At 46.5% G+C, this 26,762-nt stretch overlaps 7 protein-coding genes across 7 annotated transcripts; 2 read left to right on the plus strand and 5 right to left on the minus strand.

The window, feature by feature from the left end:
- Window positions 1-1,346: 1,346 nt before the first annotated feature.
- EYB26_004606 (uncharacterized protein) lies at window positions 1,347-2,246 on the plus strand (the record flags this gene model as incomplete). The annotated part of the gene is made up of 1 exon (XM_054263897.1): window positions 1,347-2,246. The coding sequence occupies one exon, from the start codon at window positions 1,347-1,349 to the stop codon at window positions 2,244-2,246; it is 900 nt and encodes a 299-aa protein (XP_054119872.1).
- Window positions 2,247-2,503: 257 nt separating this feature from the next.
- On the minus strand, window positions 2,504-5,530 carry EYB26_004607 (uncharacterized protein; the record flags this gene model as incomplete). The annotated part of the gene is made up of 4 exons (XM_054263898.1): window positions 2,504-2,614; window positions 2,677-4,601; window positions 4,656-4,990; window positions 5,079-5,530. 4 exons carry the CDS (start codon window positions 5,528-5,530, stop codon window positions 2,504-2,506), a joined length of 2,823 nt encoding a protein of 940 aa, XP_054119873.1.
- A 1,001-nt stretch (window positions 5,531-6,531) lies between these two features.
- EYB26_004608 (uncharacterized protein) lies at window positions 6,532-7,000 on the minus strand (the record flags this gene model as incomplete). Its single annotated transcript, XM_054263899.1, has 3 exons — window positions 6,532-6,614; window positions 6,683-6,778; window positions 6,844-7,000. The coding sequence occupies 3 exons, from the start codon at window positions 6,998-7,000 to the stop codon at window positions 6,532-6,534; spliced, it is 336 nt and encodes a 111-aa protein (XP_054119874.1).
- A 1,021-nt stretch (window positions 7,001-8,021) lies between these two features.
- EYB26_004609 (uncharacterized protein) lies at window positions 8,022-9,707 on the minus strand (the record flags this gene model as incomplete). The annotated part of the gene is made up of 4 exons (XM_054263900.1): window positions 8,022-8,350; window positions 8,411-9,030; window positions 9,084-9,221; window positions 9,286-9,707. The coding sequence occupies 4 exons, from the start codon at window positions 9,705-9,707 to the stop codon at window positions 8,022-8,024; spliced, it is 1,509 nt and encodes a 502-aa protein (XP_054119875.1).
- Window positions 9,708-18,061: 8,354 nt separating this feature from the next.
- Window positions 18,062-20,345, minus strand: EYB26_004610 (uncharacterized protein; the record flags this gene model as incomplete). The annotated part of the gene is made up of 7 exons (XM_054263901.1): window positions 18,062-18,410; window positions 18,466-18,779; window positions 18,832-18,999; window positions 19,063-19,734; window positions 19,787-19,905; window positions 19,975-20,053; window positions 20,106-20,345. 7 exons carry the CDS (start codon window positions 20,343-20,345, stop codon window positions 18,062-18,064), a joined length of 1,941 nt encoding a protein of 646 aa, XP_054119876.1.
- Window positions 20,346-20,749: 404 nt separating this feature from the next.
- EYB26_004611 (uncharacterized protein) lies at window positions 20,750-25,132 on the plus strand (the record flags this gene model as incomplete). Its single annotated transcript, XM_054263902.1, has 4 exons — window positions 20,750-20,961; window positions 21,015-21,115; window positions 21,172-24,639; window positions 24,693-25,132. The coding sequence occupies 4 exons, from the start codon at window positions 20,750-20,752 to the stop codon at window positions 25,130-25,132; spliced, it is 4,221 nt and encodes a 1,406-aa protein (XP_054119877.1).
- A 282-nt stretch (window positions 25,133-25,414) lies between these two features.
- On the minus strand, window positions 25,415-26,458 carry EYB26_004612 (uncharacterized protein; the record flags this gene model as incomplete). Its single annotated transcript, XM_054263903.1, has 10 exons — window positions 25,415-25,487; window positions 25,554-25,632; window positions 25,692-25,710; window positions 25,779-25,825; window positions 25,882-25,953; window positions 26,021-26,063; window positions 26,127-26,192; window positions 26,254-26,266; window positions 26,338-26,378; window positions 26,432-26,458. The coding sequence occupies 10 exons, from the start codon at window positions 26,456-26,458 to the stop codon at window positions 25,415-25,417; spliced, it is 480 nt and encodes a 159-aa protein (XP_054119878.1).
- Between the last annotated feature and the right edge of the window lie 304 nt (window positions 26,459-26,762).

Here is a 26,762-nt window from a genome sequence, read left to right on the forward strand (position 1 = left end):
TCTCTAGCCTGAAGCCTACCTGGTATTCGTCAGCGGACTCAGCAAGCACCAAAAGCCGTGCACAATCCGGCAAATTGAAATGTGTCAAGACTAACAAAAAATACCGAAATTGATGCTGTCTTTTTACTTCTCTCTGTTATGTAGGCCTGTATCAGAGTCCCGTCGCGATAAAAGTCTTTGTATGGCTTTTCCATCGTGTTGCAGAGAAAGTATCCTCCGCTGTATCTCAAATAGACCGGTTATTTTTGTACCGATTGGTTTCATGCAAGATACCCATTAGCCATCATGGCCTGTCCGGTCGTTGGCGGATGTCTTGCTGGCGAAATGGCACCGTGAGCCCGACGGAAAACAGTCCGTGAACCAGTAGATAGAAGAGATTTGTGGCACGTAGCGCATGATTTTGAATGCCTGAGGCTTTTTGTTCAATGCACTATGATGCATCATCCATGTAGCCGGCACACTGGCACTTTGATTGCATACATCTTTGACAGGCAGCTTTTGCTTTGTCACATTTTATTTACTCTTCGTTGTCTAGATATCTGTAAGGGACTTGATGTTCTCGCTAAATACAAATAGATCACTAATTGCAAGTCCGACAACCCGTGCGAATCTTGCTCAAGACCATACGGCTTATAGTTCTCTTATCGAAGAAGGTTCTCGACAAGTCTGAGTATTTTGATAAGGTCCAAGTTGTCTCCGAGAGAAGAGACATATCGCGATTCATGCAAACGCAGACACACATAGAGTCGTAACGACCAGTGCCGTGAAATTCTCTTGCAAGAGAATGTGACTGATGACAGTGACTCGGATTTTAGAGCTCTAGAGATTTCGACCAGCTAGCTCCCAGAAGCTCTCTGGCTGGATGAAGTGAAGTCCAAATAACAATCACGCTAGTCCGAATAGTCGTATGCAGGTTTGTCAAGATCGGCCATCGACAGTCGGCGTCATCGACATGATTCAAACATATGCAAAATACAATGCAATGTTTTGATTCAGCTAGCCAAGCGGCTAGTTAACTATATAGTTACACGCTGCGCTTTATCATCTCAGTGTGAATACCGTAAGTTAGATACTAACTAGTTATCAGTTGCCGACATGGCGATAAGCATCATAGTTTCGGAGTGATCCGCCAATGACCCGCGTCGAGGCAAACCGTAAAAAAGTTTCCTGCCACCATGATCATTCTCCAACACCACATTCCTTGTGATCATACCTCATTTTCATGATACACATTTCTAGTCAAAGCACATAATACAGCACACCGATTCAAACACAACCTCCCCCATCAAGGAAGAGGAAGAATGACCTCAACACCAGAAACAGCAATCGCCCTCGAACAGCCCACCATGACACGAACAACCACCCTCCTCACAAACCTCAACACCATCCTCGCGCGCATCTCCGCCGCCTCATCCACATTCCCAACAACCTCCACATCCACAACCCGGCGACACAGACCAGCCAACAAACCCGTCCGCCTGGTAGCAGTCTCCAAACTCAAGCCGGCCTCCGACGTTCTCGCCTTATACTCCCCCTCTTTACCTGTAGACGAATCCTCCACCCCGTCGGCGACTACGACTACGACTACGACGCCCTCGGCGACACAACAACTCCATTTCGGCGAGAATTATTTCCAAGAACTCCTCGAAAAATCCCGCATCTTACCGCGCGGCATAAAATGGCATTTCATCGGCGGTCTGCAATCAAACAAATGCGTCAGCCTAGCACGCGATGTGCGCGGTCTCTGGGCTGTGGAGAGCGTTGATACAGAGAAGAAGGCGAAATTACTTGACAAGGGGTGGGGGGAGCGAGACATCTCGGCGTTATCGGAAGAAGAACGGACCCAAAAGCTGCGGGTGTTTGTGCAGGTGAATACGTCGGGCGAAGAGGCAAAGTCTGGTGTTGAGCCCGTCGCAACACCGGCGCTGTGCCGATATATTCGTGAGCAGTGCCCGCGACTCAAGTTACAGGGTCTCATGACTATTGGCGCCATTGCGCGGTCGAAAGAAAGCACAAACGAGAATGCGGATTTCGTGTCGTTGATTGAGACTAGAGAGGCTATTATCAAGGCCCTGGGGATGTCGGAGCAGGAGGCCGATGACTTCGAGTTGAGTATGGGGATGAGCTCGGATTTTGAGGGTGCGATTGCGCTGGGCAGTGATCAGGTGCGCGTTGGAACAACGATATTCGGGGAGAGGCCTGTCAAGGCTGGTGCTAATGCTAATGCTGGTGCTACTTCTGCTTAAAAACTTCAAACCCATTCATTCTCGTAGACATGTTTTCTGTTCAAAGGCACAACTTATGTACACGTATATACATGTTTAAATGATGCATGTTAAGAATAGAACGCAAAACTCAAGAAACGAGATGAATGAAACAAACCCTTGTCGATGCCAGTCTCTAAAGCAAAACCAACATGATAGTTATCCTTAATGGCTAATGATATTTCGCTCGGCCGTGAGTGGGCGTTCATATCCCACTTTTTTCTCCCTTTTCACCTATTTTACTGTAGATCAGCATCAACGCTGACTCCGATTGATAATCGCTGCTCCATCTGTCTCGCGAGTATTTGGGGCACATTTTCCTGCGTTGCTCGAATCGTAATTCGATACATCTGAACCATCGCATTAGCTACTACATTAAGTATCCGGGGCGAAACAGGGAGGGTGAGCTTACGTTCTTCTCATAATTCGGCTCCAGTCGCAACAAACAACCCGTCTTACCATTCTCGACCTGATACACGGCACATCCCACAATGTTACTAGCATTCGGGTCCACGCCGTTAAGAATCTTCCAACCAAAGCCCGTCACAACAGACCTGGTGAACTTCTCGTGGATCATACGCCCCTTGCCGGTTAGAGTGAACGTCTTTTGGGCTTCGAGTGGTGCTCCGCCGATTTGTCGCCATCTCTTGAAAAAGTCTTCTGCTGATAGATCTGATGGATCCATATATCTATGCATCAATATTGGGAGTTGGAGGGTATAAGCCTGCAAAGCACCTGCAAGATAAGATATACGAATCGTAGGTGCATCCGAAAATGGTCCATGAGCTTCGACGAATATCGTCTGCTGCGTTTGTCCGGCTGGCTGAACCGTTGAATCAGGCAAATTCTTTGTATCGATTTTCAAATTTGGCGATGCGGGATTGTCTAACGTCGTCGTAAAAGATCCAATCGGGAAGGAGGATTTGTTCGTGAAATACATCTTGACCACGCCAAGATGTGCCCGATACTCTGAGCGCAAGCCAACTTGGATTTGCGCATCTTCAAACAAAACACCCTCATCGGCAAAGTACAGACGGTTGAAACCATATTCCCAATCGGGGCTCAAGTGAGCAGCACTTGCCAGGTTTGGCGGGGGAGCAGTTGGCTTTGCAGACATATCCAAGCCAGCAAGATCCCTGGAGGCGCTGCCTTTATTAGCACTTCCATTGGCGGTACCGTTGCGACCGCCATTGACAATAGTTGTAAACGTGCGTTTCAAGCCCGTTGTCTGTGCCATCAGGACCTCCTGTTTGTCTGTATTAGCATCCTTGCCTCCGACAACCCAGGTTCGCTTGTCGCTAGTTCCTGCAGTCTTTTGGTGCAGACGCGACAGCAATACACTAGCTCTCTCGGAGAAAGGTGGCATTTCATCACACACGGTTCGTAAAAGATCATCTGACGGCATAGTCGCTAGCCTCAGATACTCATATGCTCTCTGTTGCAATTCTGGATCCGGCGAGTGGCTGTATAACCTGAACATTTGCAACAACTGAGGTTTGATTTCGGGGAACAGATTGACAAATTTAATAAAAGACGAAAGAATCATAGCACGCGTATTATCAGAGCAAGTGAACATCTTTGGCTGCAAAGCCAGGAATTGCTCGATAGGGCTGCAGCCCTTGTTATCAGCGATCAAATGACCGAATTCTCCCAGCACGTAGCTGCCAATCTTGATCAAGCTGTCGTGACAATCTCCCTTGAGGTATTTTAGTAGGTGGTCTGCGGCATAAGCTTGCAGCTCTTCGTTGTTGGTGACAATCTGGATAACTCGTTGCCATACTTCGTCGCTTACATGGTCACCGGCCATGGCAAGTAGCTTCACAGATGTATCGATATACCACTGTGCGTCAGTAGCATACTTTTCAGCCAAGATGGCAACTTTGAGCACCATTTCTTCCCGAATAGCATAGTCAGCTGACTGCAGGTATGTAAGAAGCTCGGCCACAATTGTTCGTGCGTTGGTTACATCGCACATGCTATATAGAAGGTCCAATCCTTTTCGTCGGACGCTGATATCGCGATCCCTGAGAGATCCCAAAATATATGGCTGGTGACTCTTGATAGGGTCCAAGGTCTCTGCTCGGGCAGCAAAATGGGCCATGGCCTCTAAACCAAGGTAGCGAACATTGGTTTCGCGTGATTGAATGAATTTGCCGAGTCGCGAAGAGATCTGCATCATCAAAGCATGCTCCGTGTCCAGATGAATGAGGAGGTTGATGGCTTCGAATAGGATGGCGTTTTGGGCATTGTTTTGCTGCACGTTCTTGGGTGTATCCATGGCCGAATTCATGATTTGTTCCAAAGACTGACGGATCAGTTCTCTGACATGGGTGTCGTCTAACACAACGTTAGTAATCTTACCAGTGTCAAATTGGCAAGAGATAGACATACCAGACGGAGGATAATATTGCAGCAACCGAAGCAGCTTCACTTGAAGCCATGGATTGGGCACCCGATAGTATAGGTAATCAGCCGACACATCTCCGTCCACAGCAATCTTCTTCAGCCGCTGAGCAGCCTTGACATAGCTTCCTTTGTATTGTTCCGGGTTTTCTTGCACCAATGCCATCACAAGCGACGTGACTGATAATGTCACACCCATGTCTGGGTCATCCATGATGGAGATGATACGCTCAGCCCACTCCGGCTGGACGATTGAGGGGTGTTTTCGGTAAAGACGGAGCAGGGTCAGAGCGGCTTTTTTCTTGACGAAAGATTTGGATGTTCTGCAATAATTAGCAAATACTGGGGAAAAAAGCTCAGAGCGGGGGGGGGGGGGGGGGGGGGGGGGGGGGAGGAGGAGAGAGAACATACGGTGAAATCAAAAGCCTATGAACATCCGAGCTCAAAGCCTCACCTATCTCCCTCCCACCAACAGTCGCAATAGCATGCAACGCCAAACAATTATTCAACTCGTTCATATCCAACAAATCCTTGCGGATACTATTCACCACCAAATGGAGCAACTCATGCTGCTCATGCAACAACAAGGTAACAGCCAAGTACCCAATCTGCTTTTCCGAATAATTCTTTGCCGAAATCAAATTGACGGCTTCCAAGTGTCCAAACTCGACATCGTAACCTTGTATATAGACATACAACAACTTGCAGACGTATTTCTTCCTCTGGTAGCCATTCAAATTGCCATCGCGGAATTTCTGGCGGATGTTGGCGAGTTCTTTGTTGATGCGCTTTTCTTCGAGGTCTCGAGCCCGCGCGTTTCGCAAGTCGGCGATGAACTGGACCAGGCCTCGCATGGACGACATGTTGGAATATTCTTTCGTAGTCGATAATAAATTAAAAAGAAAAACAATAAAACAATGCTCTGCGGGCTTTGAAACTCCTCTCTTCAAAAGAAAGAACTAAATCGCCGAACCATTCGACATAGTCATGTATGTAATCAATGGATTTCGTAACCTCTCATCCCACACGAAGTATAATATCACACATTGCGCATTTTATAGAAATGGACAGATCGAACGGATGGCGGGGTAATTCACGATACGATGCGATAGGACAATACGCTGGACTCGACTGGCTTGGATCAAAATTCAAATGACGTTTCTATAGAGATGTAATAAGGGGTCTCTCGGATTAGGCTCAAAATAATAGTGGCACTTTTTGGCGGATAGGAAGGGGGACCCACAACAAGTCACAAATCAACATGAGGAACAATGTAATGCAACGGATAAAATGAGTCGAACAACAATAGAAGTCAGTATTATAAGGTGAAGTGTATTGTTCCGGGTTGGTAAAGCCGTTCAATCGAATCAATCGACAACAGGCCTCTTGTCATTGGAGACTTTCTGCTGTTGACAGCTCTCCGTGGGACTATATTTAGTCCGACCTCCGACCGGCGGTTAGTATTATTACATTACCGTAGTTGTCCGCCGAGACAAAAGCCCAGAGCATAGCCGCCGGAAAAGGATTATCTTTGATGCGTGCGGCTGAAACACGTGATTTGTCTACGATTGCTTGACTGTTTCGAACTTTAACTATTAACTAATATCGTTCTTGATTGTTGCGTTGTATTGATACATCTATTGACCAGGCCATCAGGCTTGCGTATAAAGACATTTACCAATATCGACAGTCTCATAAAACATGACAACATGCTAACAAGCTAACAAGCCCACTCCAAAAGCAGTCCCAAACTCCATATCCATTCACCATTCACAATGCAAAGCAGGTAGAAAACATATATATATCTCCAAGGACGTAATATCGAAAGCCGAAATCAGCAATCTGCGCGCGGGGAACGAAGGAATTAGGCTTTCGTGGTGAAATCCGTCTCCAATACTTGGTGAACAGCGTCATCGATCTTCTGGACTTTTTCGCATGTGCAGGAATCTATACAAGTCGTCAGTCAGTACTCTTCTTTTTGTAGCAATCGATCGAGAAGGAGGGGCGAGACATACCAGCAGGTCTCTGTCCACAAGCGCACGCCTCCCCATGCACAGGCCGATTCTCAGTGACTGATCTCTCACACGTACAATGACCAGCAGGTCTCATCCCTAAACAATCCATCAGCCATAAAACCCTCTTACACAATCTCGAGAACAAAATAGGGAGAACATACGGCAAGAACATCTAGGTCCCTGGCTATGAGGGTCATGAACAGCCTTCTTGCTGCAGTCGCAGTGCTCTGCGGTTGTCTTGCCGCATTCGCAGCGGGCTTGGGCGGCGCAGACGCAGCCGCTGGTTGATTGACCACAGCAGGTTGATGGGCGGGTCATTGTGTTGTATGTATATGGGTGTGTAAGAAGTAGAAGTTGTGAGGTAGATTTGAGAGTATTGACGTAGAATGGTGGAACGATCGTGTCAATTAAGATTGAATACAGTGGTTATGGATGAGATGAGCGCGGAGGTAGAAGTGGAAGGTAGGTAGCTCTTATACTTCATCGACAAGCTCCTCCACATACATCATTCTTGATCGTTTGCATGATCTATTGGAAATACCGTGTTGATGATTGGCTGTAATTCTCAAGTTGTTCTCTTGGCGGACTCCATTTGCTATCAAATCAGGTGATTTTTAACCAATCAAAGGGAGTATGAAAATAAGCAGCTCACTGATGAGTCACGATGCCGGCGAATCAGAGAGCTGAGATTGTAATACAGTCCGATCGTGAAAACGGTCATTGAATATCGTATGATTGATTGGTTCAGAGTATAGCTTAGGGCTCGTACTCCATCTCGAGTATCATTGCATATCCTCTACACTGCGTCTGTCTCTGTGCCTAGCCTAATTCTAACCCATGAGCACAATTGAAGAGAGTAGTTATAGAACAGCGTTAACAGCGTATGCTGTACTTCTATTTCATTTTAATGTCAACCTATCTGTCAGTCATGGTAACTAATCAATATGCCCATGCTATATCCATGTTAATCACAATGTCCTAATAATACAGTGTCGAATGATATATTCACCTGGGTATGCTCTGATACCGACCCAATTCTGCAGAAAGATGACCGAATTCAGAACCAAACCAACTCCGTTCCCTCCTTTTTCTCCCACGTCCTGAATGTATATATATATATATATGTGTGTGTGTGTGTGTGTGTGTGTACTGTTCGTCCCATTGTTATATAATATGTAATATGTATGATGTTGCAATAAAGTATATACCGTATGAACGAAAGATTCCAATGACTTCTGCTATAATATCCACAAGGGTATGCCGTCGCAAATAAATCGGAGAAAAACTGGGACCTTGAAATGCTGTGGCGAGGTTGCCAGAATAAATGATATCGATCGTATTACCTCGTACCTCCCGGCTGCGACGCTGCAAGTCGATGGCTCATATCCTGATTGTCATATGAATAAGTCCCACTCGCCGGCTCATAAGTGCTCTGCTGCGATGAACGCATATACGAGGCCGGCAAGCTGACTGTAGAGGAATTCTCATGCGTATATTGTTGGTAGAAAGAATCAAAATTATATGATGGTGTAAATGGTGAGACTTGATATTCTTGCGGTGGAGGAAGCTGGCCCGTCTGCAATGAGAGAACGTGGCGATAACCCACTGGTGTGTTGTAGGCAGACTCGTTAGATGATGGATATTGTTCGTTTGTATGCGAGTGTTGTCCTGCTATGGATCATTAATCATCAGCAAGACTGCAAACATCATAGCCACAATAAGACTCACCTTGATATGCCATCGCCGACGGTAGAGGACTATTCGTTTGAGTAGTAGTTCCGTGATCTACAGAACTTGCTTGAGATGAATGTCGGTCGTAGGCTCCTTCTGGAATGGTGCCAGCTAATCCCGGATACGAAGCCGTCGGACGGTGAAGAGGATTCATGGTGTGCTCCGTCTTGATACCAGATTCCGATGGAGGCATATGAAGTCTCTGAGGATACTGCCAGTTCGCGTACGAGCTGGAAAAGCTATGTGATCGATTATATTCATGAGAATGTGGTGGGTGCACACCTGGGACTCTCGGTAAAGTTGCCGGGTGGCCAGTATTATTTGTTGGCGAAAATGGTTCTGAAATTCCGGGTGAACTCACGTAGTTACCGTATGCTGATGCAGGAGAAATTGGGTACTCGTCACCAGGGTTGCGCTTTATGTTGTTCACAGCCAATGGCTTGTGACCGGTGCTAAACGATGATCTTGTTGTAGGCGAAGTCGGGGATGTATTAGCCGAATGCCTGGGATTATACGGCTGTTGCAACATTTGCGTCCTGTCGAAATGGTCAGGGAGTGCTCGTGATTTTAGCACTCGATCTCTATCCTGGCTCGTAAGACGTTTCAATTTTGCTCGTCTAGATGTAAAGATAAGCACTTATCAATCAACCATACAAGGACTCGGTCTTACCTATTTTGGAACCAAACCTGCACTTGGCGAGGACTAAGACCAGGAATTTCTCGTGATAGTCTCTCGCGATGCGCTGCATCCGGATGCGCCTGTCGAGTAAATTCGCTCATAAGGAAGCGAGTTTGATTGTGTGTGAGGCTAACTCGTTAGTCTCAATGTTCATTTTCATCCTTTCCTTCTGTTCACTCGAGCAAAGACATACCGAAATCGTTTCGTCTTTTTGCTATTATCTTCATCACCGGCGGATCTTCCCTGCCCGCCTTCTCCTTCTTCGCCATTGCTAAAATCCTCAGCGAGGTCGTCATCATTCTCTTCCCCGTGACTTTCAGGCTCGTCGGCTTGCGTGTTTTGCGAAACACTCATATTACTGCCGGGAGCACCCCAACTGTCCGCTGGCCGATTCTGCTCAGTAACAACTTCGCTTTTTTCAACTTGAACTGCGGCACGTTCAAATAGGTTGGAATTTGAAAACTGAGAAGGAAACTGTCCAGTCTCTGCTGGATTCGGTAGCACTGTTGCACTGCTGGATTCACCCTGGGCGTTTCCACTACTGGAAGGGGCATTCTCTTTGACAGGAGTAGCAGCCGAGGGCGCAAAGATTGGAGCGCCAGACGAAAGGCTCATTTTGCTTTCCTGCGCGCCCTGGTTGGAATGGCGCAGGGCAATGGAATCTGAGACCGGGGCCAGGGGATGACGGTACAAGTCGGACTGCGGACTTGGAGCCGAACGATAAACACCGATAATAGACATTACAATTTTGCTATCGTTGTTGTATAGAATAATATCGTATTGATCAGTTTCTTGCCCCTTAGACCAAGCGTTGTGTTGGCCAGGCAAGATATTTTTGCTTTGTCGAGTGGGAAACCCAATCCTTCACTGTTGGGCTTGTAGAATAGATAAGAAACCCAGAATGGAAAGAAGCGATGTGTCCAGCAAGAAAGAACACCCGTGACAAAACCGATCAGGTCGAGCGTTGAAAATCCCTCTCTTCTTCTTAAGAAATCAAAGTCGAGCTAATCAGACATATTGACTGGTCATTCAATTCATCATACTGTCACGAAACGAGTTAGCAAGTGAGACTTTCCCCCTATGCTTTTCTCTTCTAGTCCTTCGTCCGCTTCTTGAACAGATGCCTGGTGCAATGCCGGATATATGAACGAATCAATAAATGAAAACCAACCTAGAGTCAAGATGGAATAGACAAGCTAATCGTATTTATTAGAGGCAACCTTTCGCGACTAATTAGCAACGCGCCAAAATATGCATGAATTGTGAAATAAGGCAGCAAGAATCCGAGTCACCGAGGGTAAGAATGGTGAGTCCAAATAGCAGAAAACAGAAAGCCAAGAAGAATCACTTCAACATATCGAAGGGGACGATATAACAAGAGAGAGGGAGGAAGAGATCAGAGAGGGGAGAGAGAGAAGGACGAAACCCAGCGCATACAGAAAGGGAAGTCGCGCCGTTAGAGGAGAGGGGAGGGAGGAGTTGTGTTTAGTCAGCCCATCTGGTTAGATAAACATTTAGCTAGCAGAGACATAGTCTTTGATGAATATTGATAGGATGGAAACTAGACAGGGCTGAGGAGCCGACTATTCCGTATGGAGTAGATGGTACGGATTCAAGGAAATCGAACCAGAACATGAAGATGGGGATGACGACGATGAAGATGAGTATAGAGTAGTGGGTACATAGCGTAAATGAAGCGAGAGAGGGGAGGGGGGGAGGGGGGGCGATTTGAAGAAAAGAAGCTTGTATGAGCCATTGACATACCTCTGGAATGCTTTTCCACGTCGCTTGGTCCTCGAATGAGATGAAAGACAAGATCAATCAAATCGACAGGATAGGAGAGAAAAGCAATAACTCATTAATGTATCTGGGCGTCTGAGAGGAGGGACATCGAGAGAGTATACACACTAAGGAGAGAAAAGTGGCTTGTAAGCAACAACAAGAAATTATTATCAAGAGTAGGGACCAGGTAATATCTCCACCGAACCCTCTCTCTCTCTTTTGCTCCAACTTACTTAACAAGTGACCAGGTACACTAAAAGGCCAATGAAAAGGTCCAATGAGCGCGTTGAAGGTTGTTGGGCCTAGAAGCTAGAAACTCTGAGATTGGCTAGGGTAGTAGGGATTGTTTTTCAAGATGAAAGCGGGCGCCGTGGATATTGGATAAAACGGTCGGAGAATCGACAGGCTATAGTATCACGAATGTATAGTCATACTAATAAATAATAAGGATGATGTTATCGACACTGGTGTGACTGAACTGACCAGTGTCAGCAGTGAATATACGATCTAGTTATCGGGAGGTTGAGCAACTCTATCTACGGAGTATCCAGTCCTATTTACCTAGGTAAAAGGACAGGTACTAGAGTATAAGAAGAAGGAGGATAAATTTGATATGGAGACGTTGTGTGCAAAACCAAAATAGTGGCGCTTGCCCACATTACCCCCTCCCCTGGAGCTCTCTTTTAGGTTGCACCGTTTTTTGCGTTCCTCTCCTTGCAATTTCAGTATTTTTTTACGTTAGAGACGGTTCGGCGGGTCTCGTCTATCTACTGATTCTTTTTTCTAGATTGTATTTTCTTTTCCATGGCTATATAGCAGCCGTCTTATATGGGTTATAGTTCCTGCTGTTATAACCACTAGGAATATCCGAGCAGTCCTTAATCTGTTTTTTGGGCTCTTTTCACGAGTTGTCGAGTGTTTCACTTGAAAGATGGAGAGGAGAGATTATCTCGGCATGTGTTGTCTGTTTACTGATCTTTTCGAAAATTCTTGTTTGGCATCCTCGGACAGGAAGCACGAGGGGGTCTGCTTGATACGAGCAAGCGAGACATTTCTGCGAAGAACCCCCGTCTTATCCTCCTCGGCTCACCTCGTTCAGTCCCTCATCTCGATCTCTTCTCCCCTCTCTTGAAAATCGCGCAAGAAGAGCAACAAAGGCACCAGCTGAAGCAAATGACGTCGAGTCAACGCTCGAATTGTATGTACTACGAGTAGTAGTTGCTTATTGAGCATGGAGGTAGCATCCAGTATCAATTTTATCAAAGCTCCCTGGTGGGTGACCCATGTCGGCCAGCCCCAAAAGGTCCAATGAGAAGGGCTGCTATGCGATCCGTCCATAGGAATTTTACCGAACCGACCAGTGGATGGAATGGACCAACAAACATGGTAACTAACTACTAAGTTACGGAGTAGTTAACTTAGTTAGTTACCTAGGCACGCATTGCCATGGTCGCCGACTAAGTTAGTTAAGTGCGTAACTAACTTACGTACGATAGTCAGCCAGCTAACTCAATACAGTAAATGACTAGAAACTTGCGGCCAACGGCCATGCGGATCGAACGAACCCATTCATTTCGGATCCTTCCCTGAGGCTTGAAGGCTTCAGGCTACGGAGATTGCGCATGAACTTTCTGACCTGTGCAAATGAGGTAGGTATCTTCGCCGTACGCACTTGCCAGTTGGACTGTGTACTGTGTACTCCGTCCGTTAAGCTGTTTCTAGCGTAATCCACCTGGAAGTGGACGCAACTGTTTGGGCGGGCCTGCCGCTGTTGGACGGCCTGAAGTTTGAACCGGCTGAATAGCCTCGAATTGCTGTCTGTAATTGTCCAGACTCTCTACTGTACTTGTACTACTGTAGTAGTACTCTGTAGAATCCTGGGTTTTGAAGGTTTCCCCGTGGTTCGGGTTCGCCAAATATCTCTCCCGTAGCCGGCATAGCCTCACAACCAACTACCGATCAGTCAGCTGCTCCGTCTGTCAGAAACTCAGAATCCTTGGAGAAGCGGGAAAACACTTATACTACTACGTACATCGTGCTACATACGTAGTACGTAGTATACCAAAGCTGGCTGGCTGACCAGCTGGTTAGTGAATCCAGAATTGCGCTTATGTTTGTTTCGGTTTCGTTTTCGTTTTCGGATCTTCCGAAATTTCCGTTTCCCTAGGCATAGAGTAACTGGTACTAACTAGTTCCATAACCCGGCTGTTTTACATAGTACGTATGTCCCTGATGGTTGATTGAGGGAATAATGGTACCCACTCAGCTTCCAGAAAAATACTCGTAGTACTCCGTACGGAGTAGAAAGAAAGGAAGGAATGAAAAAGACAAATCTCCACCGAATCAGCTCAAGCATGGACGAAATTCACGAAAATAGGCAAATAGCGACTAACTGACGAACAGGAGGTTGAACGGTGGGCTACTATCGGGCACGGACGTCCAACTGCGTACCCTTACAGTCTTGGAACGGCGTGCGTTTCCAGAGTCGAGCATTGGACGGTCACCATGTGGTAGAATACGTGCTCGGAGGTTGAAAGTTGAAACACACCTCATGATACAACCCTAGTCAGCTTGCAGCAAGGATATGCTAGCTTTTTTAGCTGCAGCACAGTACGCCATTTACTCTAGCGACTGACTTAGCAGGTACTTCCGGCTTCCGCAAAGCATGCTACAAGAGTAAGCATGCCCTCTGTACATCCTGAATGGGATTAGGGTGCAGCAAGACATCGTACTCGTACTCTAGTAATCCGCCGCTTGCCAGATGCTGTTTCAATTAGAGTAGCGGATGCTTATCCGTCTTGAGCCCAACTCCGCGCCTTCTTATCTGATTCTTTTCTCCTTCCTCAGTCGAGTTTCAAGCTGTCATGAAAATTATCGATAGTATCAAAAAAAGACGTCATTCCTCTGCAGAGTAGGTTCGGCTTCTCCCAATGCGATTGGTCCTTTCGGTATCGACATACTACTGTGTAGATGTCATATCAGAAGAACGCCGTAGGGCATCCTGGGGGGAAACGGTACGCATCTTTTTTAGGAAAGAGATTGCGAGATTCTCAAACCCTTCGACCCGACAAGAACATCGGGCTTCAGTCAGGTTTATCAAAAGATTCCCGCAGCTACTAGCTAAACTAACCCGCTGCTAACCCACCGGCAGTGGAGTCCTAGAGGGGTGTCTAGAAAAAGAGGAGAAAACCAGACGTACGTACTAAAAGCCGACGCACATACCAAGGCTGAAGACATCAGTCACTCGATTCACGGACCTGCTTTGGCTTTTAAGGTTGCTCATCGACGTTTCATCTCGGCCCCGTATTTCCCCTTTGATATCGCATTCGTTGTCCACCTACGGAGGTGTCCGTACTTAAAGTCAGACAAAGAAAAATTGATGGGCACAATTGGCAGTGAGCATAACCGGCCTGTCGTCAGTCAGCCACCATCATCTCCCAAGAAGAAGTGGGACGAACCAACAGCGGGACAGAGAACGGTTGGCCAGTTGGAAATCTCATTTGAGAATTTCCGGTTCTGTCGCTACCCTGGATCTGTAGATCGTACCCTCGTGGGTGCTGCTCGCTCGCTCGACAAAGAGGTACGAGGCACGTAACACTGTACAATGAAGTGGGTAGAAGCGGTCGGACCGGGTATCTCGGATCACCCTGAGCGGGAACCGGAAATTCGAGAGAGACCGATGTGAGCATAACTAATGGAAAAGGTAACGTATGAAGCCTGAACTTAGCACGATGAAGTCAAGCCCTGCTGGTGCCTTTGTTAAGCTTCAGCTATTTGATTAACCCCATAATGCTACTCGGCACTTACCTCAGTAGCGGATTATAGCTTGATTGACACGAGTGTGCCCTCCAGTACGTACTCGTTTTCAAGTCTCGATATTCACATGACAATACGGAAGGAAAAAAACTTTCTTGTATCTACTCGGTACGGGTACTCCATCATCCGAAAGCTCCATGTTTATGCCGAACAAGTCTGTACTAGCCTCCGGGGCCAAATTCAGGGCCCAGGGGTGTCGAGACTGCCAACTTGGGTATCCGTATTGTGGCGGGTAATTGAGGCCCCCTCGTGTCTATGAACCAAACACTGAAAACAGCCTTAGAAGCTGACACAAACTGTAAGCATTTAGTTAGTTGGCAGGCGAATCATTTGACTCGGTTGAGGATAGCGAAGTCAGAATACATCTGTAGGTACATAGGTCCTTGGTCGTCGTCAAATTAGCACAAATGGCTTTATACGCGTTTGTGGAATCTGATGTGGGAATCACTAATGAATCGTCAACACGATCGTCAGATCTATACGTTAGTTAGCCTTTGAGGCCAATTTGTAAAGACTGAAAGAGTCTAGAATTGGACACCATAGTGACCATACTGCAAACTCCAGAAAATACGTATGGGGTGTACCGGATAATTCAGGATAAATAGAATATGGTGGAGGAACCAACTTCCAGTCGTCCACAGAGCGGTTGGCAAATAGAATTCCACGTCAATCCGCACAGTATCATCGCTACTCGTTAGCGAGGCTGTCAAAGTCCGTCCTGTTCTTCCTGGAGCACTTTGCTAGCCTAGTTCATCCTGATTCCTGGCTCCTCCCCTGCACTACCAGCGGAGCTCGCAAGCCTCTATGCGGGGAATGTCGGACGGTCACCAAATCAGGGCTCGCCGTAGCGATTATTGTTATCTTGAGTAAATTTCTAGCGGAGAAAGCCGTCGGACCACTGACGCTTTTGGGCCAAGTAGATTTGATTGAAATGGCTGCAGCGAGTGGTCCATAATTTGCCGAGTTATCAGCCGAGCACACAATGTGATTGGTGCAAGACTACGTGCACGAAAGAGTTTGGTTACTGAATTGCATGTAGTAAGTGCAAAAATACATAGTCAAGGATAGTTAAGGTAGTGAATTCTGCCGTCAACAATTTCAGACTCTGGGAAACTCATGGAACTAGGACTTTCGGTTCAGGTGGTCAATCTTGACTAAGTGCGGAAACACTACCTAATTAGTAATCCCGCGGATCGTGTACTATGTACAGCGTCACCGAACCTTGCAATGCTGCCAACGGAGTGAGTGGTACGTAGTATGTACGCCATAATACGTAGTAGTATGGACCATTCCGATTTCCCGGATGTATCGGTCCTACAGAATAAAACCTTCGTTGCGATAACAGCTTAGTTTCAATCAAAGCCCTAGTTCAAATGCCTGCTCTGTAGCGTAAACACGTACGGAGTAGTACAAAATAGACTACAATCTAGTCAGTATTGAGCACGTTCATCTAGCTAGAAGAGCTGGCTAGAAAGGAACCAGTATTGATAGGCTGTACCGTTGACAAGCCACACTATCCAATTGATCAGGGGTCTCAAGCATGAAAGCAAAGCCGTCCTCGCTATGAATAGTCTGCAACCCGCTTTTGGCGCCTAGCATGTACATGTGCACTCTGCGGCTTGGTAGTAAACCCGTCACGCCGATGTGCATGGCAGCATGCATCGCTAAATCGTACAGAATCTTAGTTCCGTCTTTCAGCTAGGACACGCTAGCAGCAATAGAAGGAATCCTTCGAAGTCGTCATCGGGTTCCATTGTGGATCGAGTGGAGACAAAACCAACAAAACGGTGCCGGGACGAAGCAATCTCAATGGAAGGGATCTGGTGTGAAACAGACCCTGGCGCCACTGATGCCTGCATAGTGGACGAATGATATGGCGCACTAGCTTCAAGTTAGCTCGTTAGAACTTAGCAGTCTGATTAGTCGAACCTTCATGGCATACACATTGTGTAATAACACAATGTCCGATGTTTGAACTTTGAAGTTTAACAAGTGCCATGGACTGGAGAACTGGAACAGGGCAGCCCTACCTTATAGACCCTGTCCCTGTCTTGAGCGTGCAAGCCCCTGCATTACCGAGGGAAGCAATTTAGATACACGATCGTTTTGTTGTGACTCTGTAGGTCTAGCCACGCAGTTCAATGTGCTTGAATGCATCATGCTCAATGGATTCGCTGATCATGTAGTTCCTGCAAGTCCATCGTCCTGTTGGCTGGCCATACGAGAAGCGGAATCTCCCTTAAATCGGTTTCAACCCGTCTCACTTTCTTCCAATTTGCTAGAAGATCGTGGACACCTTCTGGACCACGAACTAGTAACAAATAGGTAGTAGGTACCGTCGGGATTCGGTAGTCGACTTCGTCGCCTGTTCAGTGCTCACTAAGCACGTCCTAGTCAGTAACGTGTTTGTGCGCGATCTGCCTCGGTATCGGGGGCAGGATATGTTTCTGTTGTTGCTAGATATTGCTATCTGAATGTATGGCTGGTGGATCATGAACCCTCAGTGAATTAGCTCGTCGTAAGAAGAAAAGTCTTGTATCGAAGTCTTGTTGTGTTCGATAGAAGAGGAGTTTAATCCCCGAACGACGAAACGGGAAGGCAGGCCCCCGGGAAGTCACACAATGCCAGGTCTGGCACGTGGTAAATCCCGCCCTAATTTCTCACCTAACGTCACCATCGCGTTATGATAACTATGTACATCTTGATAATCTGCATTAAGCATATTAAATTAGAAGGATTATAGCATCGCTACGCTACTATCTTCAGACACGGCACTTGTAAGTGGCAGGCTGATTAAGATGACTCAAATTGAGGAGCTAGCAAAGGAATACGAAGTTAGAGTCTCCTCCAGAGTACATTGTGCAAGTTCTTGAGATACGGACTTGACTAACAATCGGCCGACGACTCGCTGTGATTCTGCATACATCATGGCCTCATTTTGCTCAAGGCCAGCCTGAAGACTGCCTCCATAAGTTAAACGAGCCGACGGGGTTCGTAAATCGCCGACTGCCATGAGTGATAATAAAGCATGACAGGATTCATATACCAGGCAGCCGCGAGAGATACAAACATGTATCGCGTGAGGAGAATCGGCTTCTGCGTTGAAGACGCGGGAAAGGAACCACTACCGGCCTCTCATTGTCTAACTAGCTTCGCGATTTGTATATTCGGGACTCCACTCTTCAGGCCTGATTTACCTTCAAGCTCAGGGCCAGTCGAGACACGCAAGCACGTGAAATGTCATCTGGGTAATGAACGCTGGCATCTCATCTGTGGTACAGATAAACAGACGTGATTGGCGACTGTGTTCGCACAGTATACAAGCATGCACATATGCGTTGGTTCTGCCGCATAGCCAGCAGCGCATATTATCAAGTCGTTGTAGCGACATCCTCCTGTTGTGTTTGTGTGTCTAGTGATGTAGAGGCCTGTTCGTCCTTGGTTTCACTAGGATTGTCTGCTTTCTTTTGCGAATCCTCTGAAGCCACCTCTCTCGATTCCTCTGTTGGCTTCTCAAATAGAAGGTTGATTTTCTTGCCATCCTCAATTTTTTCAAATTCAAGAAGCTTGCTTCTCGATGCTAGGCGTAATGTTCGCCATAATTTGCTGACTTTTGCTCGCTCTGCAGCCTCTTTCTCATCCTTGTCTTTGGCCATGTCAATGTCGAACTCATCGTCTACGATGCCCATCATGAAGGAATCTGGGGCGGGTGTACTGTATCTGAGCATCAAGTTAGTATTTGCAATACAAGAAGCTGGGTTCGAAACAAACTTACCGATCCGGTTCTTTCAATTGTTCGAGACTAGAAATACTATTTCCGTCGGTCAAGAATGTGAGATCGAGTGAGCCCATCGGAGCGGCCCTCAGACGCTTGGTGGTAAACACTTTAGATGCGTTTCCACGAGCCTGGAAGTAGTCGTCTCCTTTAATCGCAGGCTTTTCAATGGGAGGGCAATTTTCAACCTTCCAGCGCACCCAGTTCTTGTCTCGGGAAAGAACAGTATCGACCATTCTGTAGTAAAATTTGCCATCAATGCCTTGCTGCAAGTAGTCTGCAACAACATCTCTGGTTTGCGCAGCCCATTTGGCCTTCATAGAATAAGTTAGCGCACGAAGGCAGAACCATCACCGCAACACTTACGTCTTCTTCGCTAACAGCGTATTGATAAAGCACCGTCTTGTTCAGGGCTTTACCAGGTTGTACTGACTTCATAAGCCTTTGGCGAGCCTGTGGTGTCAATGACAAAATGAAGTCAAGTAGTATCAGCGCCTGAACGAGAACATGGCGTCGAAATGCAATGTCATTGATCTATAAAGTTAATGTGTTAGAATGTGTTCCAAGCACAAAATAAAAAATGACAGTCAATTTTACCTCGAGATCAAATAGCTCACGACTTGTCAGATATTTCGGATTAAAACTGCTAGCAATATCGACACCTTCGCCGTTACGCTTCCGTTTCAACCCTCTTCGAAGCTCGTCTGGTGCCTTTGCAGTGCTCCATGTATCGGTGACCTTGTTCATTAATTTGAACGTCGAGAGCGTCTTCTCTAGGCCAGCGCGAAACGACGCAAAGCTCTGGGAGTCGAATAACCTGGTAGGCGCTGAAAAAAAACCCTGCAGGCCCCAGAAAATCGGGTAAAGTGCATCTAGGTCAACGGTCTTAGATGGGTCGTTTTCCTTCTTTTCATCAGCAGCTTCTGCTACCGTAGGAGTTCCTTCCTTCACAGCTCGAGTGGCTTCGCCCTCATTAATCGGTTCGCCTTGCGCGACTTGGGCCATCTTCTCTGTTGTTTCTGTCGGTTCAGTTGGCTCTGTTTCCATAGCATCTTCCTGAGATGTCTTCACAATATTATCGAATGTTGTAATGTTCTCGGTATGAAACTCTCCGCGAAGGTTGACCGAACTCTTGTCTCCAAGCGGAAAGCTCTGAAACATATAAATAAACACCCGTCCGCAAAAAACAGTATCTTCCGCTCTCGAGAGCCGACGTAGTAGCTCATTGCATGATCGTAGAATGATTAGCTTCTTCGACTCAAAATGTTTCTGTAATCGAATTAGCGCATGTTCCTAGAAAGAAGTCTCGCTTCGTCCATACCGCCGTATTAATTTCTCTGCGCGACTCCAAATAGTCGAAAACTTTGCGGCAACCGTCGACCGTCTGGCTGTCAAGAAGCTCTTCGATGAGCCAAAAGATAAGACCTGCCTCACATTGTGCTACATCACCAACAAACGCTATATTAGCTTTGATGCAACCTAGGCATTTAATTGGGGTAATGCACCGACCATTGTCCGAGAATATTGAAACAATATCGAGAAGGTTCCAGATGTTCACAAAAGCAGGATCGTCTATCGAAGTGGAGGCCTGTACTGGTTGTCAGTCGCTCATCCTAGATCCAACGGCGCGATTTAAATACCAGCAACTCGTAGAATTTCTCTCGGAATGCGGTTTCGACAGCGGCGAAGTTCATTTGTTTAGTTGTTTCTGGTTGAATACTGCCATTCTTGAGAGATGCACGCTCGACCAAGTCGCCTAGACTGGCTTCAGTGATAGGTGGTTCAACATCATGTCCTTTTTTGACTTCCGCTGCTTTCGCTAGCAAATCACGAACCAATCTGCGGTAAGCGACTGTGGAATCGGTAGCTGTGTCGAGCATTTTGATGGATTGTCGATGAAAGGCGTGCAACTCAATGCGCGAAGTTGAATAACTTTCTCCTATCTCATCATGCAAAGGTATGAACCAGATAATGCCAAAAGAAAGCGCCAAACAATAAAGAAAGTAGTCTCAATGAAGCGTGTCAGCAGAGATGTATGGGTTATGATAGCTGTTCAATAAGCTGTTGCATACAAAAAAAGGTCCTGGGAAAGAGACCAATCGGCGCGGCTGGCAGCTCAGGGCGGCAAGGCGACGGCGCGGCTAATTGGGACTGATCAAAAGATGCGCTAACTCAAAGCAGCCATGGGTGCTTTCTTTTCGCGCCTACGCTTTGAATCGACAAGATCCAACCTGCTGGACATTCCAATGCACAGCGAGGATTGGGATTAGGGATACCTTCCGCAATGGCGAAGAATCTCGAAACCAGACCGTCCGTTTCGGATCTGGAGGAGGACAATCGCTGGGTGGCTCTTGCGCAGAAGCATTGGTTGAAGCAGAGCAAAATTCGCAAGATCAAACAAGATGTTATCAAGAACGAGATCTGGGATCCGTTGGAAGCTGAAGGATTTACTGCCCGCTCGCTGTTAACGCTGGAAAATTTGAATATCCTGGAAAAGTAAGTGGAATCAGGTTTATGATGGAATAATTTGAGCGACTGACTCGTTTCAGGTATCTTTGGCCCACCTATACCGAAGATGCGTCAAACCATCACGTTCTACTTATCGCCGTGATTGTGGGAATTAAAAAGGGAGAACATCTGCCAATTTGGGGTGAGTGACAAGCCGGATGCTTTGCAATCATGTTTACTAACTATTGCATTTAATAGAGCACTTTGCCGATCGCCCTGACAGCTTCTCCAATCTTTTCCATCGCATCCTTTCTCTGAGTTTGGACACATCGCTTTCCACTTTCTCAAGGCTTTCAGCTCTGTCCTTCATCATCAGCGGCTTTCAATCTCTCGAGAATGGTTTGATCAGGAAGGAATGCGCGCCTCTAGTATCTATTTCCATCTGGCACAACCTTTCGAGCGAGACCACAAGGAATCAGACATTGGAAAAGGCGCCAATGTTGAAGAAGGCATGGCGCGCAGCAGCTAAGAGATACGAAGCAGCCGATGAGTCGATGAAGGCAAAGATTCGATTCGAGAGGGCATGGCTTTACACTTTGATCTTGGATTTTCTCCAGAGAGTCAGTACGCCAGATCAAGCCCAAGCTGACAACATTCGATACTGCGAACGATTTCTTGAACTACTTGTGGATCTAAATAGCCAATTACCAACAAGGAGATACGTCAACACTCTGCTGCAAGACCTCAATATTCTGGCGGTGATTCGACTTTCGGAGCTTTACAAAAACCCAAATAATTCCTTGATACGTGACTTCTTCGCGTTGTTGCACCATTTCATGAACTTTGCCATCGATGACTACACTGGTGAACCTCTATCTATACAAGCGACATATGATATTCATTGTCAACGTCTGGCTCGGCTGCAAAGGACGGCGATCAAGCATTTCAAGGATAAACTCACCATTCTAGCTTTGTCTAATTACGGGTCTATCGAGCAACGTTCAGAACTAGAAGGTAGTTTGTCCATGTTGAATGATACAGAACTCGAGGGTCTCTGCGCCCGTCTTGGGTTCAGGACCAGCTATCCTAAGCAGTCTCATGTGACGGCTCATCGCCAATTGTATCTCGAAATCTTGGTGTCTTACTTCGAAAACAAACCATCTTTCCAAGAATCAGCTGGTAAGCTCTGTATTTTACCGACAGAAGAGAGCCTCTATGAGCCGGCTTTGCTACGAAACGAAACCTATGACGGATCACGGCCGCTTGCTATACCTAAGCTTAATCTTCAGTATCTCAGCCTGGGCGACTTCTTATGGCGGTCATTTATGTTGTATCGATCAGAAGCTTTCTTCTCCATTCGCAAGGACCTTGAGGCTGTAATGAAACGCTTACAGCCGAGGATCAACAAATCAACTCGCGAGGTCGTGTTTGATGGTTTCACTAAGATGGCTATTCCCATTTCCAAACCCGCAATCATTGAAGTCGCGCAACCTAAGGTAGGATCCTCCAAGCCTGCCTTTGTTCGTGCCGAAATCACTCTGGAAGTAGGCCGGCTGGCGGACAACATACGAAAAGAGTGGGAAGCTTTACGACCAGACGATACTGTGTTCCTCCTCGCAATTACTTCCCCAGCGGCTTCGACGACCTTGAATCTGACAGACAAGCCTTCTCTCACTTACGTTCGTACGGCTGATGTCGTACAAGTCTTGGATGAAAATGGTCGTGTTTTGCGCGAGCCTCAAAACCAGTCGGAAAATGGATTTTCCCGGCGACCCCGGATCAGGAGACTGCTATTGAATCTTGATGCTGATGCTTTTCAAGCAGATCAAGATCGACAAGCTCAGGGGAAACGAGAAGTTTACCCAATGATCAACGTCATTGTAAGAAGAAAGGGAAGAGAAAACAATTTCAAATCAATGTTACAAACGATGCAACAACTCATCACATCAGATATTGCATTACCATCTTGGCTTCAGGAGATATTCCTTGGTTATGGCGATCCTGCTAGTGCCCGTTATACTGAGCTTCCAAATCGAGTCAAGTCAATCGATTTCCGCGATACTTTTCTGGATTGGCAACATTTGGTAGAGAGCTTTCCTGGCAAGACAATTGAGCCTTCAAGCAAAGAGTCCTCAAGCTTTGGGCCTCCATACGTTCTACAGATGGTAGATGAGCCCCATGATCAGAGTGCAGGAAACACTTCAAAGAAACGCCGACGCGGCCAAGTGGAGACACAGGCAGAGTCTAGCTCTATTCACGTGTCAACGTACAAACCTCCTAACCCCGGGCCATATCCCGTGGATGCTCCTAAACTTAATACAATCCGATATACGCCCGCACAAGTCGAAGCAATCACATCCGGGACACAGCCCGGTTTGTCTGTCGTAGTTGGACCTCCTGGTACAGGAAAGACGGACGTGGCAACACAGATCATAAACCTCATTTATCATAATTTCCCTTCCGAACGTACCCTTTTGATTGCACACAGCAATCAGGCTTTGAATCAACTCTTTCAAAAGATCGTCTCTCTCGATATTGATCAGCGTCATCTCCTACGATTAGGTCATGGCGAGGAGGAGCTGGAGACAGAGACCAGTTACAGCAAATATGGACGGGTTGAATCTTTCCTCGAGAACCGCACACATTTATTGGCCGAAGTTGATCGACTGGCAGCTTCAATCGGGGCTTTAGGCGCACATGGCAGCTCGTGTGAGACAGCGGAATATTTCGACACCGTTTACATCCAACCAGCATGGACAAAGTTCTGGGATAAGGCACACTCAGAGTCGGCTTCCGTAGAAGATATTGCGGTTACCTTCCCATTTCACGCCTATTTCTCAAATGCGCCAAATCCATTGTTTACTCCGGGAAGCTCCAAGGATGATGTTCTTGATGCTGCAGCCGGAGCACAGAGACATATCGATAAGATCTTCTCGGAATTGGCAGACATTCGTCCTTTTGAGATCCTGAGACAACCTCGGGACCGCGCTAATTACCTACTCATCAAAGAAGCCAGGATCATTGCAATGACTTCGACCCATGCAGCTATGCGTCGACAAGAAATTGCCGACTTGGGTTTCCGTTACGACAATGTCGTTATGGAAGAGGCAGCACAGATTACCGAAATCGAAACTTTTATCCCCCTCGCATTGCAGAACATGGAAGATGGTCAACTACCATTGAAGCGGGTCGTGCTGTGTGGTGATCATTACCAGAATTCACCTATCGTGCAGAATCTTGCATTCAGACAATATGCCAACTTTGAACAAAGTCTTTTCCTTAGGCTTGTACGATTAGGCGTGCCCACAGTCACACTCGACCAACAAGGCCGAGCACGGCCCGACATAGCTGATCTGTTCAAATGGCGGTATAAGAGTCTAGGTCACCTGCCTCAACTCGAACAAGCTCCAGAATATAGACAAGCAAATTCAGGGTTCGCATTTGACTACCAATTCATCAACGTTGACGACTATCAAGGCACTGGGGAAAGAGAACCAGCGCCCCATTTTATACAAAATCTTGGAGAAGCAGAATACGCTGTGGCCTTATATCAGTACATGCGACTTCTTGGATACCCAGCTTCCAAGATTACTATTCTTACTACATACGCGGGACAAAGAGCTCTTATAAGGGATATTCTAAATCATCGCTGTGCGAAAATTCCGATATTCGGCATGCCTCGGATGGTCACGACCGTTGATAAATATCAAGGCGAGCAAAACGATTGTAAGTTACTCAACATTTCCGTGATCTATTAGAAGAAGCTAATTAGTGTACAGATGTGATCCTTTCTTTAGTTCGTACGCGAACGGTTGGTTATCTACGGGATGTTCGCCGCCTTACCGTTGCATTGTCGCGGGCTCGACTGGGCTTGTACATTCTCGGACGCCAAGATATCTTCGCGTCATGTTATGAACTTAAGCCAGCCTTTGACTTACTCGCCAAGCGTCCCAATAAGTTGATGCTCGTTCCTGGAGAGATGTATCCTACAAAGCGGCTGCAGGCGGATAATGTGGAGGGCACGCCGATGGAGAACCTTGAGCATATAGGTCAATATGTCTTCGAAATGACACAGGCGAAGTTGAAAGCAATAGGCGACGTAAACGTTGCTATCCCCACCGAATTTCCAGATGGCGATGTCGAGGAAATGGATGAGGATGAGGTCATGGTGGGCGGGGCTGATGACGACGAAGATTTGACTGTCCAACAACGTGTATAACTCAGGGCCTAGAAAGGCGATGTTTACGTTGAATTTAAGATGGCATAAAAGAGATTATCATTCTTGTCGACATTTTCCATATTCTATGGAATTAAAAATCTGTACGGGGCGGGAGTAACCTTCGCTCTCATGCAAACAATCTTGACATAAAAAACGTAATATGCCGACCGTCATTTACTGACTCGTTCATATATAGGCAGAGGCGAAAATGATACAGGCCATTTGACCAAGATACCGTATTTTATACCTCCAACATGGTCATCTTTCAACAATACTCAGAACCTAAGAAGACTCCTTGGATGCCTTGAGCTCTTCCACAATGTTCTTTGGATCCTTAAAAGCAAGAGCAATATACCTACGTAGCTTGTGTTAGTCAAAGTATAGATATTCCAGACACGAAAAGGGGGAAAGAATATCTCACTTTGTATGGCTTCCCCGAGCAAAGACTTCGTCTTTATCATTCATGAATTTGATGGATGTATATGCAAGTGTTTTGCCGACTATTCATAGAATAGGGTTAGTGAGTATATATCGAAGAGACCGGAAGGATGTAGTGTACATTTATCACATGAGGCCTCCTATAAAATCAAGTTAGCAATAATTCGTCTTTGACTTTCAAAATCAATGGAGGGTTAAAAATACTAACAGCTTTGATTCTGTCTCCCACCTTTCCTCCAGAGCTTAGATAAGTGACTACATGGATAGGTTAGCATTGGTATCTCCATCCAGGTCACTTGAGGGGCTCTTACCATTCAAATCGGTGGATACACCGGTTGAAAAGAGGCCTCTGGATGCAACTGCCAGCGAACCACCGAGATCGACTAGATTATTATCGGATTAATTCTCATTGAATTATCGGGCAGAGCGGAAGTGCTATCTTTGACATACCCATACTAGCAATAGTACCACCATGTAGGATGTTTAACCTATTCTGTTACAGGTGTCAGTAGTCTGCATATTCCCTGGAGATTCAATGCAGGATCGACAAATATACAGTATGTTCTTTCTGGATATCAAGTTCAAAGTTCACCACACCAGGACGAGCTGCGGTCACTCTGAGCTACAATCGGTAATATTAGAATCAATATATTCCCAACTGCGCATAATAAACCATTACTTACGCCATCCAAAAGCCTGAAGAGACAGTCTCGTTATTCTCTGTTTCATAGCTCGCTGCTTCATTCCGATTCGGGTAGAGTACCTACCTCGGCTCTAGACCGGACGTAGCCCGGAAGGACTGCCAGACCTGTGTACAATTATTAGATTGTGAAATGCTCTGGATAGGGTATAGAGACTCACAGAATTAACGAATTTCAACGCAGACATTTTGGCTCAATAATCACACTGGCCAAGATGTTGACTCAATGTGTATACACTTCGGATAAAGACATGGATGATCTCGGCCAATGACGTGGGTTGACTGAATAGCAGGCCATATACGCTAGTCTTCTACAGGACTAGTGCATTGTCGCCTTGAAGTGAAGCCAAAGAAATAATTACGACACCGTCCATAGCCGCATCTTCACAAAAGCTTCCAACACCACCGCGACACCCTTGCCCTCATCGTCAAATCTGAACTACAAGTCAGCTTGGCGACACGACATGAAAACATCTTGATCAACATAAAACG

Source organism: Talaromyces marneffei, chromosome 3 (assembly GCF_009556855.1).
Source record: "Talaromyces marneffei chromosome 3, complete sequence".
Classification (NCBI taxonomy): domain Eukaryota; kingdom Fungi; phylum Ascomycota; class Eurotiomycetes; order Eurotiales; family Trichocomaceae; genus Talaromyces; species Talaromyces marneffei.